Source organism: Solanum stenotomum, chromosome 7, assembly GCF_019186545.1.
Source record: "Solanum stenotomum isolate F172 chromosome 7, ASM1918654v1, whole genome shotgun sequence".
Classification (NCBI taxonomy): Eukaryota; Viridiplantae; Streptophyta; class Magnoliopsida; order Solanales; family Solanaceae; genus Solanum; species Solanum stenotomum.
Genome location: NC_064288.1, coordinates 49,806,351 through 49,825,553, shown reverse-complemented (window position 1 = coordinate 49,825,553; position 19,203 = coordinate 49,806,351). Strand labels below are relative to the sequence as shown.

Here is a 19,203-nt window from a genome sequence, read left to right as displayed (position 1 = left end):
TTTCGTAATTCAAAATAACTCAAAAAAAATAATTATTTTTTGAAATAGCTATATGTGCCGTCCCGTTTATCCCATCCCGTTCCATTCCGGTCCGTCCCGGTTCTATCCCGGTATATAGTGGGATGGGACGGGACGGAACTGAGCCACCATTCCGGTAGTTCCGGTCCGGTTCATCCCGGTACCGGTCAACAACCCGGTCAAACTGTCCCATTCCGGTCCGGTGCCCAGCCTTAGGTCTAATTGAAGTGTCTAAATGAATAATGCAAACAACTTTAAGAGACAGCAGATGACTTTGACCTTTTAGTAAATACTAAAGAAACTATTTTTAAAAAACAACCAAAATCAAAATTTAATAAGATTTGACAGGTTGAATTATGAGACTTTTTAATCCATTTCAGTTTCAGTCCGAATAACATTGACCCACCTATTTATTAACTCACATCATTCTAAATCCCGATACCATATTTACTGGAGCAACATAGTAAGTTACTTCTGTAATACAATTCGAACGATTTTCACTAGCAATACATTTGCACTGTGACATATCCCTCTTTAACTTTATATCCATATTTTAAGCTGATGAAAATGAAATGAATGCATCATTTTCTTGAAATCGAACTGACAAGGTTACAGCATTTAGCACAGAGAAGATTTCCATTTTTCAAGTTGTCACTGATAGGCAGAAAGTGAGAAAATTGAACTGTAACAAGTTATGTGACACTTGTTCATAATTTTTAGCTGCAACTTCTTCCAGAAAGTTGCAATGTAACAAAAAAAATATAATATTGAAAGATTAGCTGCTTGGCTAATCTTTCCCATTCAGCTGAATATGCATTTTATGTCAAAATCTCACACAAACAACTTCTTTAGGCAGTCGCTCTACGATTGCCACCTTCTTAAAATTTGCTAAAATGCTTGACTATTGAAGAATACAGGCAACATACAACATAAGCACCTACTTATCAGTTATCAAGACACCCTGTGACTTCCTAGTTCCTAAAGCTAATACAAAAGGTCGAGCTGAGCACCCTCTGGAAGAGATTAGGATACTCCTTAAATACATACTATTACTCATTACCAACAGCAATACCTGCGGTTGGGAGAGACCAAGACTGCCCTCTACATGAAAATGCACTTGCAAAAGAGATGAGCCTCCATAGTAAGGCTGAGGTATTCTGATAACCTCATTCCAAGGCCAGAAAAGAACCACAAAACTGATTCCCATTAGGCACTGTAAGGACCCTGTTTGCATCAACCTGCCAGATACTTGAAAGAATAGAACCGGGAGCTTTGTCTAGAGGGGAGAACAAGACTCCCTAGAGTTCAGGATGCAACTCAAATAGTATGCCAGCAATCTACAAGTGAAGCACCAAGCTGCACATCAAATCGGATAAGAGATTATCTTCAGTGGGAGTATCAAAGGAAATAGGATCAAAAACAAAAGGTAGGAAATGATGAGAAGTACCACCCCTGAGAAGCCCATACCTCACACATCAAATTAACTGACAACTGATGAGTCCCTGGATTTTTCAGTGCCTGCTTCTTTATCAGAATTGTCAATATCACCTGTCTGAGACTGGTTGGGAGGTGCCTGACTTGAAACTTGAGCATCCGATTCAATTCCAAGAACCGTTAAGACAGACCTAAAACAATACAAATGTATATATCATCAATAGAGATGAGTACTAATCCTCTTGACATATACATGTGAGACTGACCTTGGAAGTGAAGATTTTATGTGTGCTTGGCTTGCATGTGCAACTAAAGGAGCTCTGAGAGCAGGCGTTCTACCCAATGCATTTTCAAGCTGAGCTGGAGGTAGCTGAAACACACATCAAGGTCATGAAGGTAAAAAAGTTAAGTTTTGACTTCTTTGTGGTTCTACCAGCCTAGAAAGCAAAACAAACAATTTTTTTTGACAAAGGTAACAGTTTTGTGTATAAATCTTCAGCACTAAAGGCTGGGATCCCAAACTTACATCATGGAGCTACATACTGTTGAGTATACTCAACAAATCTAAACTAGATCCTACATCATCTAACAAAGAACCTAGAATATCTATAATAGCTATAGGGTCATCTACATACTCAGAACTGCACCAATAGCAAAAAGTGATGACTCAATTCAAAGCAAAACAAACAACTTTCAACAAATTGGTGCTGAAAACCAAATCTACCATGAGCCCATCCACCACCCACTCTACAAACAACTGACAAGTCAGAGCAACGTTTGCCCATGTTTTCTTCAACCAACAGAAACAATGAGGAACGACCCATTTCATACGGAATTACAAAGACAAATCAGTAACATGATTACTAGCTTGCCTCAATTTTCATATTAAAAATTTACAAATTTTTTAGTGCTGGAGCATTTAAGGAAACAGTACTTATGAAGAGTACTGAGGTTAGAAAGGTTGAAAGTGTAAACAACTGAAAAGGCACCAAGTTGCATGTTAGAACATAATACATCTGCTAAAAGTTTGTGCTAGAACAGAATCTCGGTAGTTGCACCCTTCATATATTTATTGTTAAAACTTTAAACTGTCTCAAAACTACCTGATCAATTAGTGGCTAGCCTGCAATCTGCATACATGTCTAGAATAGTGTCAGTTCTAACATACAGCATCAATTTATACCTTAATTTTTGAGGGCTCGGTATTTTCTAACTCAATTTCACTTGAAACTGTCTCATTGAGCATGATGATAAAAGAGTACGTTTAAATTACGTACCCATATCCGTTATGCTAGGATAAACAAACAAATGCACTAGTGGATATCCTTCTTCTTTTTTGATGACAAGGGAAACCCGCAGCCGCTACCCTTTAGGTGCGACACTAGTGGATATCCTTAAAGTCTGTTTATTGTGGAACATGTTTTTTTGTTTATAGCAGGTAGGTACGAGCCTTTGAATAATTAAACCTGGTGAATGTCATTATATTATGATTTATTATTATTTTCAGAAGCATGCAGCACTGCCAGATGAAGCAGAGCATAATTTCCAAGTTTCTAATCATTCCAACACTTATAACGTAAATTGGATGATGGTAGGATAGCTGAAGGATAAACATAGTTAGCTTCTTACATCTAAGGCATACCTGAAGAAGCACTCCAAAAGATTGTGGCCGGGTCAAAAGGGCACACTTCACAAATCCTACCCACAGCTTTGGATATTTCCATATCTGGACGACAAACATGTCAGAGTTGAGTATGCATTGATATAGCTCGCAAAGTACAGGCAATACATACCTGCTTGCTAACAAGACGAGAGAGGATCTCCATAATGAAATCCACCTGGGACAACATTAATAAGGGAACTCAGACACATACAAGTAATGAAACATAAAGAAGAAAGAGAAAAAAAGGCACTAGTATTATCAGGAAGGAGCCTGCATTTGTTCAATTTCCCTGTTCAACTTATGTGCAAAAGACTTTATGATGCTCTAGTGTTAGCAGGAAGAAATATTACTAGCCTGAAAGATGTAAAAGCAAGATAAGCAAAATGGTACATAAGGAGACACGGGGTTAGGAATTACTAGACCAAAGAAACATTTAATCTACCTCACTAAAGCACAGATACAGAAGTAAATAAGACTCTTCTGAAGAATATAGATTGACTCTTCAACTGTGCTAAGGTTTGACCGTAGAATCTTTCCTCCTAGCAATGTAGCATAAGCACAGATACGAGGATTGTTCTGGTTTAGGGGCTATAACGAGGTTCAAAAGCTGGTTTAATCACTTAATGCAGCTAATCATCATTCGACTCATTATGCATGCACTTATCACTGTAGTGAAAGATACGATGAGTGAAACATCTATCTTACCAGAGATGGAAAAGCACCAATAGCTTGTAATACTGTCCGCATGAACAACAAAGGAAGAGGAATCTGTTCAACCTGTCCCCAGAAAAATTAAATATTTGTTCTTTCAGGTTAATATGGATTTCAGATTTAATGAAGGGTTGAAGCTGGAAATGAATTAGTAATGAGTATAGAAGGAGCTATACCAATTGGTTCAAGACCTTTGCAAGAACTTGCTGCGTGAATATCTCTCTCTGCTCAAAACAAGCATTGCATGCATCTGTGACCTGCAAAAGTCAATATTACCTCCAAGTGGCAAAAGTTTAACAAAATTTGGGAGAGTTACGGAATCAAAGATGGTAAAGAAAATCTACCTTCTTTAATGGAATGCCTTCTCTTTCAGGATCAATCCTATGGATAGCAATTAATGCTTCAGTAGGAGTTAGCACTGGACCTGAGTGAGTTGATCCCTGTGTAACAAACATTTTCAAACCTAGGTCAAAGGATCAAATGAATTTGCTTCGGAACTTTAGTTTTTGTTTCTAACTCTTTTATAAAGAATAGAGATTCATATTTTTAACAGAGAAGAATAATGCAGATAAATCGCCTCCTTTCCCTCAAAGGAAGAAACTGACAGACTAAAAGATGGAAAGTAAAGAGACCACAAATAACAGCCCTGAAAGAGATATTGTTCATAGAAGCATGTAAAATACCTGTAGAATACGAAGGAGAGCGCATTGGAATTTATCCAATGGAGCATTCACTACATGTGGAAAAAGAAGTAAAACCTGAGGAAGAAGGAATGCAGGAAACTTAGCTCAAAGAAAGATGAAAGTAAAACAAAAACATAGAAACACATGAATGACATACAACAACATACACGTGTAATCCCACAAGCAGGGTCTGGGGAAGGTAGTGTGTACACAACCCTGCCCCTACCTATGAAGGTAGAGAGATGGTTTCTGATAGCCCTCGGCTCAAGTAAGGCATAAAAACAAGAAGTAGTGAATGACATAGAGCCAAGAAAATAAAGTCAAAACAAAGGAAAAACACAAAGAAGCTTCAGCAAAGAAGAACATTCTAAGTTCTAACACTCCCACAGTTTTTTCAAGGAGCTTCTTTTGCACTTCAACAAACAGAGAACATCCCTATTGAAATAACTACTCTTGTGCAGAGACCACTTTGATTAAGGATGGAGGGGTACTTACCACCCCATCACAACCTTTTACTTACCACCCGATCACAGCCTTTGGTGGTCCCTGTGCACAAACCACTTGGGATGCTTACCACCCCATCACAACTTTTGGTGGTCCCTGTGCACAAACCACTCGAATTATATTACTTATTACAGTCATTACTTCCCAGTCTGTGCATGTATAATCACCTCCTTGAGCAAAAACTAAGTTAAAGGGAGAAGTGACATAGCAGCGAATGCACAGAGGATGTAAGTAACAAGAGAAGAAAATTATACAAAATAGGCAATAGAGAAGAAAAGATGAGTACCTCATCTTTTGACAGGAAAGGAAGTATCATAATAAGGAGCTCAACATCCTGTGAAGCACGAAAGCAAATCAAAATAATTAATCATATCATAACCTAAGCTTTTGGACAGAAATAGAAATCTTCTAAGGTACATGAGAAATGCTGATGTTTATATTAGTCCCTCCAACCAAACGGCCCTTAAGATACACAGTAAACTGCTAATACTAAACTTGGAAATTTTACTAGAACAGATTTATCAAGAAGCAGCATTGACACCACTCAACATACCGTCCTACAACTTTTATATAATATTAAAGGAACATGAACGTGGAAGAGGGCCACAAGGAGCACATGTTCACCCTTGAACGCAAGGTGATGGGCATGTTGACCCAACTCAATGCTTTTAAGAAAAGCTTGGAGGAGATCAAGTTCAAGGGTTTATTGTAGATACCTCATTTATCAGTCCAACAATAGAAGTCATTATCAATAACAAAATGATCATATTTGATACCTTTACTTTAGTCTCATATAGCTTCCTGATGGTAGTTATCAACTGTAAGGAAGGAACTATCCCTTCAGTCAACGTTTGCAAAACCTTGAGTCATGAACAAAAATAAGTATGTTAAGAGTGTATTTTTGTTTCCAAGCTAGCATTAACTGAACAATAAAGTGCATCAAGACCTGTATCAATAGTTTTTCACTTCCACTATGTGGATCTGATATTATCTCAAGTAACTCAGATGAAGAACCAATTGTCCGAACTAGCATATGGATTTGTTGATGTATTGCCTGCATAACACTTACCAGCTCTCAGTATGTTAAAAATTAAATTAAGGTGAAACAGTGTAAGGAATGACGAATGAAGCTGTGAACACAATCCTAGCAGAAAGTCCAGGTTTTAAAGCAAACCTGCTGTACAGCCTCGGATGCACCACTATATACAACAAATATTTGGCCAAAGAGTGAGTGCTTCTGCTCAGCAACATAGACACGTATTTATTAGGTTACAGATGTATGAACAAAGTCTAATTAAACAACAGGTTCAATGACAAGCAAGAATAGTCAAACTAAGTGGAAGAAACCTTAGTACACAGTGCAAAATAGAGCGATATGCGTCGCTGACCCTCAGCAATAGAAAATGGTGATTTGCTTCCAGAAGTGGATGACTGAAGAGGGTTAGAGATAGAAAATGATGGTCCTTCTTCCGAGGACTTTTCAGAACCAGAATCCTGAAAAAGAAAAAAGAGCATTAGGTAGCTGCATGAAAGAGAGCTAGAAAAAACAATTATTTTGACACTGCAAGTTATGAACTCGAGAAGACATGCTCGACAGGCATACATGAGTATCTTTTCTATCTCTTTATTTCTAATCTCACTTTTTGGCTTTCTTCCTGGTTATTTCCCTCAAATTCCCAAGGTTGGGGGTTAACATATTCAGATGAGTTTCCTTGCTCATTTCTTTTCTTATACAAACCAAAAAAAAAATATAGCAGCAATCAATTAACAATGAGTACAGAAGCAACCAACCGAATTCCCGCTTATTATCTAACCCCATCCAAAAAAAAACAAAGTAATACACACACTTAGACAGTAAGTCTAATGTGCATTTATCATAGTCACTTGGTATAGCTTACTATATTAAATTTTTGACTGGAAACAAAAAATTACTGCACCAAATCACCTCCAGCAATTGTAAGGGAATTTGCCGATTCTCCAATAAATAGAATCTAAACAATTTAGCTTCTGCCTCCTTGTTTGTGCACACATCTGCGGATATGTTTCATCCCCTCATTTTTTTTGGTTTTGGATAGAGTAGTCAGCTTTTTAAGCACAAAGGCAGTTAATCTTTTGCAAAATAAATCAGTTTAGCAGAATCCTTGAACAGCATCTTTAAAGCAGAGACTAAAGCATGTGTAGGGTGTAGCAATACAAATATAATGAGAGAATTGCTTTCAGGCAATAATATGTTGACATATTTTCTGAGAATATTCTGAAAGTCAGAAAGGTGCACTAACACCTATGTTGCTCGGACTCTTCAAAACAGTCAACAGGTGCGTGTCGGATTCACCAAAAGTACGGTAATTTTGAAGAATCCGACACGGGTGCGGCATCAAAAGTGAAGATTCCGCGCAACTAAAATTAACACTATAAGCTCAGATGATGATTATTAACATACAAGAAGTGACTGTTGTGCCCCCACCAAAACCCACCACCAAGTGACCAAGATGCGCAAAAGCAACAGACACCAAAAGAAACAGAAATCGAAACTAAAGTTGACAAGACTCAGTTTTCATAATGAGAATTAACACCTTCTGCAATGCAGGATCAGATCCATCACCATTTGAGTCTGCTTTATGATCAACAGTTGAAACTGACATCAACATTTCATTGGCAAAGAGTTCTATTTGTTGAGAGATGGATGTCAGAGGATAAAGCTTGTTGGCAACCTGCAAAAAGTAACATCAAATAGCTGTTGAAAGAACTGCAACAATCATAAACTAATCTGATTCACTTGACAGCCAAGTTATGTATGAGATACCAGCCGTATTGCCTTCATGCGCACCTCTTCCAAGTGATGAACAGCACTCTTTGCAATCAAAAGAAGATAAGAGGTCAGAATATGGTGATGTGAATTAGAATTCTATCTGTAGAAGATTTCACATTTACCAACAGAACACAGAAAGGATTTCATCTGACCCCATCACCTTAAATGAAATGGATTTCTCAATTGAGAAGATGATGACACACAGAATCCTCCATTGAAATTCATATGAAGGGACCACAAAGGCAGTAACCATGATGCTGCAAAGAATTGTTGCACTCACAGCAGTCATAACTCATTGCTAAAAACACACTAACTTTTCTTTTTCTTTTTTCTTTTTTTGAAATTGGTAACTTGTTATATTCATCAGCACCCAAAAGAGGCCTGGTATATCATATTGACAAATACAACCCCTGACAAAACTTACAAAGAAGCAAAAAAGTCTAGTAATGATTCTGCATCATCTACTAACAGTTCTTTACACAAAAAATGAAAAAGAGAAATGACCTCCTTTTTTTTTTATAACAAGGGAAACCTGCAGCCGTTACCCTTTGGGTGCGCACAGGGTAAAACCCCCGCTCCTATGCAATAGCTCGCAAACCACATAGGATAGGTAACCCGCACTAGGCAAGCCCGGTGCGACGAGCTCGACCCAGAAGGCAAACCCCTTGCTTTTGCTGGCAAGGGGTTTCGAACTTGAGACCTCCAACATGGAAGTCCCAAGCCCAAACCACTGGGCCACCCCATGATCATCAATCAAATTCGTGCAATTACCTACACACAAAAAAGGAATCCTTCCTCTAAACAAACAAGATATTTCCATGATCCTCCATCTGAAATGATCTCCTATTTACTTTTTTTTTTTTTTGGGATAAATGTGGTGTCTGGGCCAGCTTGCGCACACCTCGCACCTGCTGTTGCAGTGAAGAAATCACCTAGTGTTTTGTCTCTGACGGGGAATTGAAGCAATCTCCTATTTTCTTCTGAAGCAATCTCCTATTCTTTCCTTTTTTGGAAACTGAAGCAAAATAAAGTGATCTCATATCTTTTCATTCCATAATATCCAGTAAACACACAACAGTAATGTTCCTTTGCCTTCATGTTGCGGTCTATCTTCTGTAATCTATAATCTGTGCCTTGTGATTGATGACCCCTATTGTCCTAATGTCCTTATTAGCATCAATGAGATTTTGATTGACGAGTACACAAGGTTCTACAACATTGGAGCCAATCTTCCAGACATCAGCTAACGGACATCATCTCTTGCTCCATGCTAAGCAACACCAACTTAAAAAAAAAACATTCTAAAGGTGGGACAAGCTCATATAAAGATTATAGACTTTACTCATTTCGTTCTATGAACATAAGTTACACACAGCTTTGATTACCTTGTTTGATCATATATATCAGAACCAAGATACAGTATCTCTACTTGTTTGGCATTCTTTTCATTCCTTAAACATTGAATAGCATGGTTAGTCATACTACTTCAACCTCTTCAGAAAACTTCCAAATCTTATGAAGTATCATCTGGACCACAAGCTCTTAATCATCATAATCTTCAGAGAATCTTCTACTTCAGCAGACCTTATTCCTTTTTAACACAAATGGCAGCTGTCTGACCAGACCAACTTGCGTGTACCTCGAATATTTCACCAGATACCTGCTACCTCCCTCCAACTTCAGTATACAGTACACACCAAGGCTTAAACAGATCGAAGAAATGGCCTAGTGGTTTTTGTCTTTGCTGTGATTTGAACTCATGTCTCAATGATTTTCTTTCATTTCATTGACCACTAGGCCACACCTTGGGCCCTTAATCGGCAAGTCCTTAGCGGACCTTATTCTAGAGTAGCCAAGGTACCTATCCTTGTGACTTATGTTGATTAATTAATCAATATAGTATCTCCATTTCTCTTTCATCATGTTATCTCTTGTCAAAACTTGATGGGAATTGTTTTTGATAAATTAACTAGGTTCGAGTCTTTACCCTATTTCACTGTTTTGCCAGCTTACTTATTTTCTCCTATTACCACCTCCCTAACTTAAGGTATAAATAATTAAAGCTTTGCTAATTCACAGTAAAACCAATATTCACACTCGTTTAGACAATTTGGATGCACCTTCTTCATCATTGTACAAAGGCCTCAACTGAATTCAGTTACTTGAGTGTGTGTGTGTGTGTTACTCCCATCAAAAGGAGTGAGTTTGACGGCGGAGAATCTTTTGAGAGACCATAGAAATGGAAAGAGAAAAAATTTTGATTGATGATCATGTCAACAATGCAGAAAAGAAAGAACTAATTTCAAATTCTTCCCAGTGACAGAAGATCCTAGTTTAAACTAGCACTTCCTTCAAGGACTATCAAAATGCTGATCATGAAGGAGTTATGCTATCAATATAACTTAACCTGCTCACCCATCTTGTAGAAGAAAATTCAAGTTCCTCACCACATTGAAGGAAGTAGTTGCGCAGGCAAGAAAGCAATTTAAATTACACAGTTTATGTTTGTCTATGCCTACACGAAAGACCCGCTAATCAGAGGGGTAGTGTCTTCTTTGACAAATAGCAGATCACACAAAGTGCCAAACTGCAAAATTGTATTGTCTCAGCTCTGTAAATCTCAAGAGTTATATTCTTTTAACCTATCAACAACTAATCGATTCTCTGTTCTGATGGTTGACCAAGCAATATAGGAGAAGGTGCAGATATGCAGCATTTCAGAACAGGACAGGTACTCCCTCCATTCCAGATTAGTACATCCCAAAAACAATGACACATTTCTATATTTGAAAACAATTACCTTTGAATTTCCCATTTTACCCTTAATGAAGTTTATATAATCACAAAAATGTTATGGCATGTTTAAGACCATAAGTTTCAAAAGTCTTACTTTCTTCCTTAAAACTTTGGGGTCGTTTGGTAGGAAGTATTAGAGAAAATGGTACATGTATTAGCTTTGGTATTATTTAATCCCTTGTTTGGTAGTGTTTTCAACTTATGTGCTAGTTTTACACCCTATTCCGTATTATTCTTATACATACATAGTAAAAGATGGCATTAACAATACGGGGTACTATTCCTATTCAAATACACACTATTCATTTAATACAACAAATCAAATAGTCTATGAAAAATAATGTCACCAATTACTAATCCCAACCCTCCTAATACACCTTATTCAGTACTATTCTTATACACCCTACCAAACAACCTATTCTAATGCACCCTATTCATTTAATATGACAAATCAAATAGTCTATGAAAAATAATGTCCGCATTACTAATCCCAACCCTACTAATACACCTTATTCAGTACTATTCTTATACACCCTACCAAATGACCTCTTCGTGTCCAGACAATCTACGTCACAGTATTGGAAAGAAAGGAGTATGACTTTTGTCAAATAAAAGATGCAGATCACACACAGTACACTGACAGCAAACCTGTAAAGCAATTTTGAGACAAGCATCTCTCATTAGAGGTCTCAGCATAATCAGGTTCCACACAGTACTGAGGCCTTGAGTGACTCGATCTCCACTATGCAACTCCTTCTCATCCTTTTCACAACTACCAGGACAACAGAAGCTCTCTAACAACTTGAGAGTAGAATTTGGTAAGTGAGGAGCTTCACCAAGCAATCTACTTAGAGATTTGTCAGAAGCTGGAAAAGAATCTCTAAGTGTTTCTGCCTACAAAATATACAGGAAATCAAAAGAATGCAAAGCATTTACCTAATCCAAAAAAAGTGCACCAGGAAGGAGGAACGTATACATACCACTGTAAGTAGAAATGTTTCATATACGGATGCTGCAGCTGTTGAAGAAAAGAAATCCTGGTCTTCTTCTGCATGTCCATACAACCTGTAGAGGACACGCAATGTCAACTCGTGCCCCTAAAGACATCCAATGATTAGTCAACACTAACACAATTAAAAGGTATAAATATGACTTAATCAAAAGGTACAGAACTGAACTAAGAAAAATACTACAATTACTGTCTACTTATGCTGCTGAGATATTTTTGCCATGAAATATCAGAAGAGGATCCACAAAAGAGAGATAATTAGAAGGTTAGGCAGAAGACAACAATCAACATGCTATGCCTAGAGACAGACATGTACTGAGACAACAATCCACATGCTATATTAGGTGTCTTTCTGTCGTATAACACTCATATTCCTTCATCTCAATCGTCATAGTTTAGATCTATGTTACATCTGCATATATTATATCTCATTCTCTTGCATGATTACACCTAGAAACTCCAACTTATAATAAAGTCATTAATCTCTAGAGCATTTCACCATGCTTTTCAACTTTCTATTGACTCCCTCATTAATTTTACTAATTAACACTATACCATGCAAAGCAAATAACAGGATATTCCTTATCAAAAAGTAAATAACATGATAGTCAATTACCTCATGATTCATATAATCGGACAATATATGTGTTTGTAGAAATTTCCAAGGGTTTAGCTCCGAAGGAAACTGCAGTTTAGAAAAGAAAAGAAAATTATAGTACAGTTAAAATGTCTTTTGCATTCATAATATATATATATATATATATATATATATGCATTGGTAATAATCCCTGAGCAAATACCTCAACACCTAAATAGGCAAGAAGAGAAAACCGGACTTGAGAACCTCCAGCAATTGCGATTTGCTTGTAAGCATCAATGACACGAGTGAAAGCTGACTTCTGTAAATTGTCCTTCTCTTCTTCAGAGAGGTTGATGACTGGAGCAGATATTTTGGGTAGAAGCAACTGCGGAGAAAGCCCAATAGAAGTAGCTGTTGATGAGTTCATGCTGGTTACATCTGTTACAGCTGCTTTTGGACTAAGCTCCTCCGACCTATCAGTTGAATTTGATGGAACTACTTCCAAAGATGACCTAACTACACTAGACCCTTGATCTTGAGTACCATCTTCAACTTCAGTTGGACCAGCTGAAACAGATACAAGCTCTGATGCTTCATCTTTGAGAGCTACAGAATCTAGACCAGGTATGGAATCCTCAGTTTTCTCAATGTCAGCGACATCACATTGCAAGGATGAGACATCATTTTCGATTAGTAGAGGGGTACTCTGTGTAGAAGAAAGAAGCTCAGTTACATATTCTGGTGCTTCTTCGCTTGCACAATTTAGGGCATCAGATGTAACATTAGTAGTGACAGGATCGAGGTGCTCTTCTCCCCCTTTAATTTTTTGCAGCTGAAAACATGTTTAAAAAAGAAGCCCATGAGTAACAAAATTAAGAGCTTAAGCAGAGAGCTACATAAACCAATTAGAACGTCCGACAAGGGCTTTTACTTATGTGCTCCCTAGAAAGTGGAAAAGATAAGGAAAATATATTGAGGAATTAGAAAATGCATTGTAGACCTCTGGCTCGATCGAGACCAAACTTTGATCAGCTCTCTCATCTTTTTCTGCTAACATACTGGACTGGGAAATAGTGTCTGTCAACAGTAATGATAATCGTCTAAAATCAGATTCGATCTCTGGCTTCAGAGGTGGCTCTTCATCATCAACAACTTTTGGCTGATTTGAAGGTAGATTTCTCATATTAGCCAGCACAACATCAGCTAGCAAGTCAGCTGATATGCTAGAGATTAAAATATCTAAAGACGCTGCAGCCTTTTCACCCTGGGCAACTAATGTACCAAACATTGCAACAAGTGGTTGCAAATTAACATTATCTCCATCAGATCTGGTTGTTGTGGAACCCCCAGCTGAAACTCTCTCCTGGTTCCCACTTGGCTCTTGCTTTGGTGCCTTGGAGACAATAGGCACCGATCGCATGCGCTTCTTAGAGAGATTATCATCTATCAGTTCAGCATTGTGCTCCACCCCTGATCTCTTTGTCCCAGCAGATGATTTAATTGAAGGCTTTGAATCCTAAAAGAAATTAAGCAATTTTGAGGACTATGAACTTCAAAGTTTCCACTAAAAAACAAACTAATCTTTGAGGACTACGAGCTTAAAAGCATCTGCTGGTATGATGCATTGCTTTCCATTGATAATAAATCAAGAGGGAAACTGAAAAAGCAGGAACCTCTAAGATCGATGAAACATCCTTCAACTCTGTGTCCCCATTATTCTGGGAATCTTGGCTTACAACTGGTTCTGCCTGAACCCCTGCTCTCTTTTCTCGGAGTGCACCTTCTAGTCGATCCCGCCACTTCAAAACCCAAAAAAAAAAGAAAAAGAAAAAAGTTCATAGTCAAGGTTTGAGCCAACGAAACATTTCTGTGATGCAGAGTCATTATGATCAAACCCAGCAAGGGCCATACTATTTGGCCAATCAAAATAAGTACAGAAGCATATTGGATTCTAATTAGGAAAAATGAAACTAATTACCGGTGCAGCTCCTGGGTGTGTACAATGCAAGCAAGAAATGAAGGCTATCTTCAAAGCACGGTATACCCCAGAAACATGCATCTTATTGCCGTCGGAGCTTGAAGGACTCAGGCTAAGTAGAACTGGCAGAATACGACCGTAAAAAGCTGGCCTTTTAGTCGCAATTTCTGAAAGACTGTGGATAAACGGAACAAGATACTTCATCAGAAAAGGTAAAAGCAACAAATTATATAGAAGTTGTAGTATAAAAAATAATGGGTCTCCACAATGCAAGCCCATTAAGAAAGAAAGATAGATCATCACCATTTAATCACAACAATGATCATCAAGTTAGTAATTGACTTCACTGCAGGAGATCTAAGCTGATCAAGCAATAAACCCAAACTTTGGCTTGCTTTAAAAGACAAATCCCCAATATCTAGAACTGGATGACCTCCGCGAAGCCACGATACATTGAATTGTTCAAACTTCCCTAAAAAAATAATAAGATACCAATTTGGTTAAACAACAATCATAAAGCACAAACAACTTACTTTAGAAGATATCACAAGTTATTTACTCACTTCACTTTCAAAAAGCATTTAATACCTTTAATGTCCAAAGCAGGTGGTGGCTCCGAACCGACACTAGGATCAGGTGTGTAAAGTAGCACGACAGATTCCACAAACTTCAGCGCAAGCAATTTTCTTCCATCACTTGCAGGCTTATCGTCGTGTTTGGAGAGTTAGATCCCAAAGAGAAGGTAGATGAATGTATGAAATGGTTTCAACAAAACTACATACCTGAAATGCCATTGTGTATATCTCCTCCCTAAACTTCAGCATCAAGGCCCATGCTGATTCAAGAGAACCATCCAATTGACTTGAAAACAAGCCCTATTATTGAGATAGGGATTCAAAAGTTCAAGAATATATCAGTGTGCAAAGTACAGGATATGAGACTAGAGAAAATATGCATTTTTACTACTCCAATTAACAAAAAAATATCAAATCATCAAAAATGTAATGAAGTATGCAGTAATGATATAACAGCAATACTCATTGGAAGAACATTGGGAAATGGTTTTCATTCTCATGATGCAGTTTGCAATTGAAAAAACTATTCATAGATAATTTTACTCTAAAGATGAATGTTATATGATATTTATATGGATAAGATATTTTATAAATGAAAAGGAAGAAAAATAGTGGACGGAACTAAGTTCGATTTATACAAAAATAAAAGCATCTGTGATCACAATGTCTCAAAACTGCATTTTTAGTCAAGGTAATGCCGTAATGATCATAAAGTAGCCTGCTGCTTTATTACAAATTTTAACACATGATGTACTCCCCAAATTTTATTTTTGACATTATTACTATCATAAATCAACAGCTTTTGGTCGACTAAATTTCTTTTATATAACTTATATTTTTTTGAAGGGTAAGTATTTTTTTTGAGAATGGTAAAGTTGTATTCATCAGCAATGAGGGTATGCTGGCAACCAAACAAAAATAAAAAATAAAATTCAAAGGCCAAGTAGTCATGATTACAAAGAGCCTAGGAAATCTACTACCTGATCTACTTCATATATACCCTCTTCTTTACACCAAAAATATAGAGTATTAATGCAGTTTTCTTTAACTTTCCGCATTGGGTTAGTAATATTCTTAAAGAACCTATTGTTTCTTTCCTTCCAAATTGACCACCATATGCAAGATGGAACTAGATTCCACCATTTCTTTCTGTGTTTTACTCTCCCCTCTTCTCATCCAACAGTTTAGTAGGTCAGCAGTATGCTCAGGCACCACCCAAGGATCTTGAATAATGCTTTGAAACATATACCATATCTGGTAAGTATTACAACTTAATATTTCTAATTTGTATAAAGTGAGATCTATAGTATATTATCAAGGTTCTTTTTTGATAGATTCTTAAGTATAATATCCAGTACTCCTTGAATATACAAATTTTATTCCTGAAAAAGTCAGTGGATTGATAAATGCGTAAATTTGACAGCTTGACCTTTGCACATCAAACCATGTCATTCTTTTGTGACAGTGAGTAATAGCAATCATGGCATATTTGAATTCCAGGACGGAAGGTTAGATCCCATTGCTATTCCAACAGAAAGGCAGACAATTAACAATCAAGTTATTTGGTTAGAGATGTAACTGTGGAAGTACACAATAAATTGCTTATGTGAGCATGATAATGGCGGATCCAATAAGCTAAAGTTGCAGATAATTGATCTCTAACGATCTGAAACCTGGTCAAAAGAAAATGACACATATTTGATGTTCAGATTTCATATCTGAAATAGTCAACTACCTGGATTGCAACTTTGACTAGAGTACACCGAAATATACCAATTCCACAAGTGATTGCTTGTCGAGCAACAGCTGGGGTATCATCCTTCAAGGCAGAGATCAACACAGGTATGATATCAGGTAACAATTCTCCATGTTCGAATCCAATACAACCAACCATCCTGAACAAATAACGCATCTTTTTAATTTTCCTCCTCATGATATGGAGTTGAGAAATCTAGTGGATTGCAAAACATGCTTTAAAGATAGAAGCCTGCTTATGCTTGTAGGGCAGATGATTTCAGTATTCAGTTCTGAAACTGTAATGGGTTAGACAGCATCCAAGAGAGCATGCCACGTATAGAATGAAAAGGCGTTCAGTTGAAATATAAGGACCAAATTGGTACGGAAATTTCATGCTATGGAAGAGTGTTTATATGAGATATAGGTAAGCTCATGAAACAATTATGCTGGCAGTGTAAAGGGCATCTCTTGATGTCTTGAAAGGCTTAACAGACATGACCAATAACCAAAATTTAATTTAAAATTCTACAGTAGGTAAGCCACCAATGCTACAAGTTACTTTGACTTGAAATTTATCAAAATTCCAATGCAGCAAGTAAAAGACCATAGAGCATTCCACTGAGTGTTGCTTTGCCTCAATAACTAACAGCTAAAGAATGGCACCTTCATTTGAATCCCCCAGCACCAAAGTAAAACATTTCCACTTCGATTGCTTTTATTGGAGCTTCTTCTTTTTCATCAAGTAATAAAGCTTTTATTGGAGCATTCCACAGTGGCATATTTCTAGGTTTTCACATTTAAAAAAAGAATCAACAGGGTCATATGTTTTTCACATACTCAACAATTGCTCCAATCTCCATGGACTACCCAAGCTAGCTGGGGTTTGCATATAAATCCTCACTCTATTTGCGCTCATTTATTCAATAACTTGCAGTTTTCTAATTATTCGCATAATCTAATAGTTGCAGGACTGTAAAATGGACAACAAATCAGAATTACATGTATTCAATTGCAGAGAAAGACAGCGAGTAATGGAAACGTACTGAATGGTTAATTTACGAACTGGACTAAACCGATCGGAAACGAGGTCGATGAGAGTAGGGAGGAATTCTTTGAGCAAAGGACCGCCAGCGCCAGAGAGCTCATCTTTGAGCCGGCGCAAGCTATGAAGCTTCGATGGAACGTCGGAAGCGAACTTGGCAGCATTGAGTAAACTCGTTATCCTTTCTCTGGAAATCGGAGACATCATTCCCACCATTGCTGAAGGCAAAAGTGGAACCCTAGTTTTCTCTGAGCTTCAACTTGCTGTGCTTTATCATATGCTTGTGAAAAGCAATGAATTTGGAAAAGCGACAGTTGCCGGAGAAACGGATGCTTCTGTAATTTGTATAGCACTCGCTGGAATTTTCCTCTACCGGAAGATTTGTTCCGGCTACTGTTACGAAGTGTATTCAAAGCCGCGCAGGATTTTTATAAATTACTGAAGTACATAGTATAATAAATTAGAAAAGCTCCTTTTTCACCTCTGGACTTTTTAGAGAAAGACAAAAAAGGGGCAAATGTATATAATTTATTATAAAATTAATTTTTATATATATTTATTATTATATGTTTTCATTATACTTTGGCATTATAAATTTTAGGGGAAATTGTACATAATGGCAAACTATTAATTTAAAATAAATAAATTAGCTATTGTTTCATTTATTTCCTTTGACGAGCAAGGTCTCGATCAATTTGCTATTAATGGGCCCCACGAATTTGTATAAATAAAAACATAAAAAACTAACATTATTCCTTTTATACAATTCTCTTCATCTCGTTTATATCTCCAATTTCCTTTAATTTCTCCTAAATTTTCTCCCCAAAATCAGTTTGAAAATTCAAATCTTCACCACCACGTTCCCAATTGCGATTTTAAAAATTTCAGGTACCGCCAAAACTTATCTCAATCGATTAATTTAAAATTTTGTCTATTTTTTTTTTAGTTTTTCAAGCTATTTTTCATATCAATTCATCATCCATACAGAGTTTTCATTCATGCAATGGATGCACAGTCTCCATCTAAAAGATTGACAAGAGGTATACACTTGCATGACAAAAATATTGTTGAACAACCATCGTTTTTCTTGGGTCTAACTCAGGATTTTGAGGAGGTTGCAAGTTCAATGTCAAATATCCAACGCAATGCAAGAGCTCGGATCCAAATTGAAAAATGACCTAATCAGATTGGAGGAAATTAGTGCAAAATCGAAGCAATCTGACATCAGAATTGTGGAGGGAGGTAAGAAAGATCAGTCTACTGTTAGGTCAAGTAAAAAAAAGGAAAGAAAAAACAACTAATTATACAAGTGACAATGCAAAAAGAAATGAAGTGGTTGTTTCTAGCTCATTGGAGCATGATGAGGTATTTGTATAATCATTATTTTGTATATGTTACTTTTGTATATTATTCTGATATTTTCTGTGTTGATTTATGACTTGTATTTGTTTGTTTATATAGTTGTGTATAGTCACTATGTTTAATATCCAAACTAAATGTATAAAATAGCAATATTTCACTATACATACAATATAAACAATTATACATTTGAAATTGTTTGTATAATGTATAATATTAATAGTTATTGTATTAGTAGAGGAACAACAATTTCTCTATTTATACAGTATAAATATTTATACATTTGATACAATTTTGTGCATTGT

General features: G+C 36.8%; 1 protein-coding gene across 1 annotated transcript; it reads right to left on the bottom strand.

The window, feature by feature from the left end:
* Positions 1-768: 768 nt before the first annotated feature.
* LOC125871713 (uncharacterized) lies at positions 769-17,988 on the bottom strand. Its single transcript, XM_049552359.1, has 28 exons — positions 17,541-17,988; positions 16,496-16,655; positions 14,968-15,060; positions 14,774-14,888; positions 14,489-14,657; positions 14,186-14,360; positions 13,881-14,006; positions 13,208-13,723; positions 12,428-13,039; positions 12,244-12,312; positions 11,599-11,715; positions 11,267-11,512; positions 7,817-7,864; positions 7,587-7,724; positions 6,361-6,507; positions 6,188-6,250; positions 5,960-6,067; positions 5,790-5,873; positions 5,300-5,347; positions 4,510-4,584; positions 4,171-4,266; positions 4,003-4,083; positions 3,821-3,892; positions 3,246-3,290; positions 3,095-3,178; positions 1,719-1,822; positions 1,486-1,643; positions 769-1,374 (listed from the first exon to the last, which is right to left on the bottom strand). Exons 1-27 carry the CDS (start codon positions 17,753-17,755, stop codon positions 1,499-1,501), a joined length of 3,951 nt encoding a protein of 1,316 aa, XP_049408316.1. The 5' UTR covers positions 17,756-17,988; the 3' UTR covers positions 769-1,374; positions 1,486-1,498.
* Between the last annotated feature and the right edge of the window lie 1,215 nt (positions 17,989-19,203).

What these genes read in the sequence shown, in the direction of transcription:
- LOC125871713 (XM_049552359.1), bottom strand. Translation starts at nt 17,755, where the DNA reads ATGGTGGGAATGATGTCTCCGATTTCCAGAGAAAGGATAACGAGTTTA. An exon ending in GTTCGTAAATTAACCATTCA is followed by an intron (nt 16,656 to 17,540) that starts GTACGTTTCCAT and finishes TTATTTGTTCAG; the next exon opens with GATGGTTGGTTGTATTGGAT. An exon ending in CTCGTCTTGTTAGCAAGCAG is followed by an intron (nt 3,179 to 3,245) that starts GTATGTATTGCC and finishes TTTGTCGTCCAG; the next exon opens with ATATGGAAATATCCAAAGCT.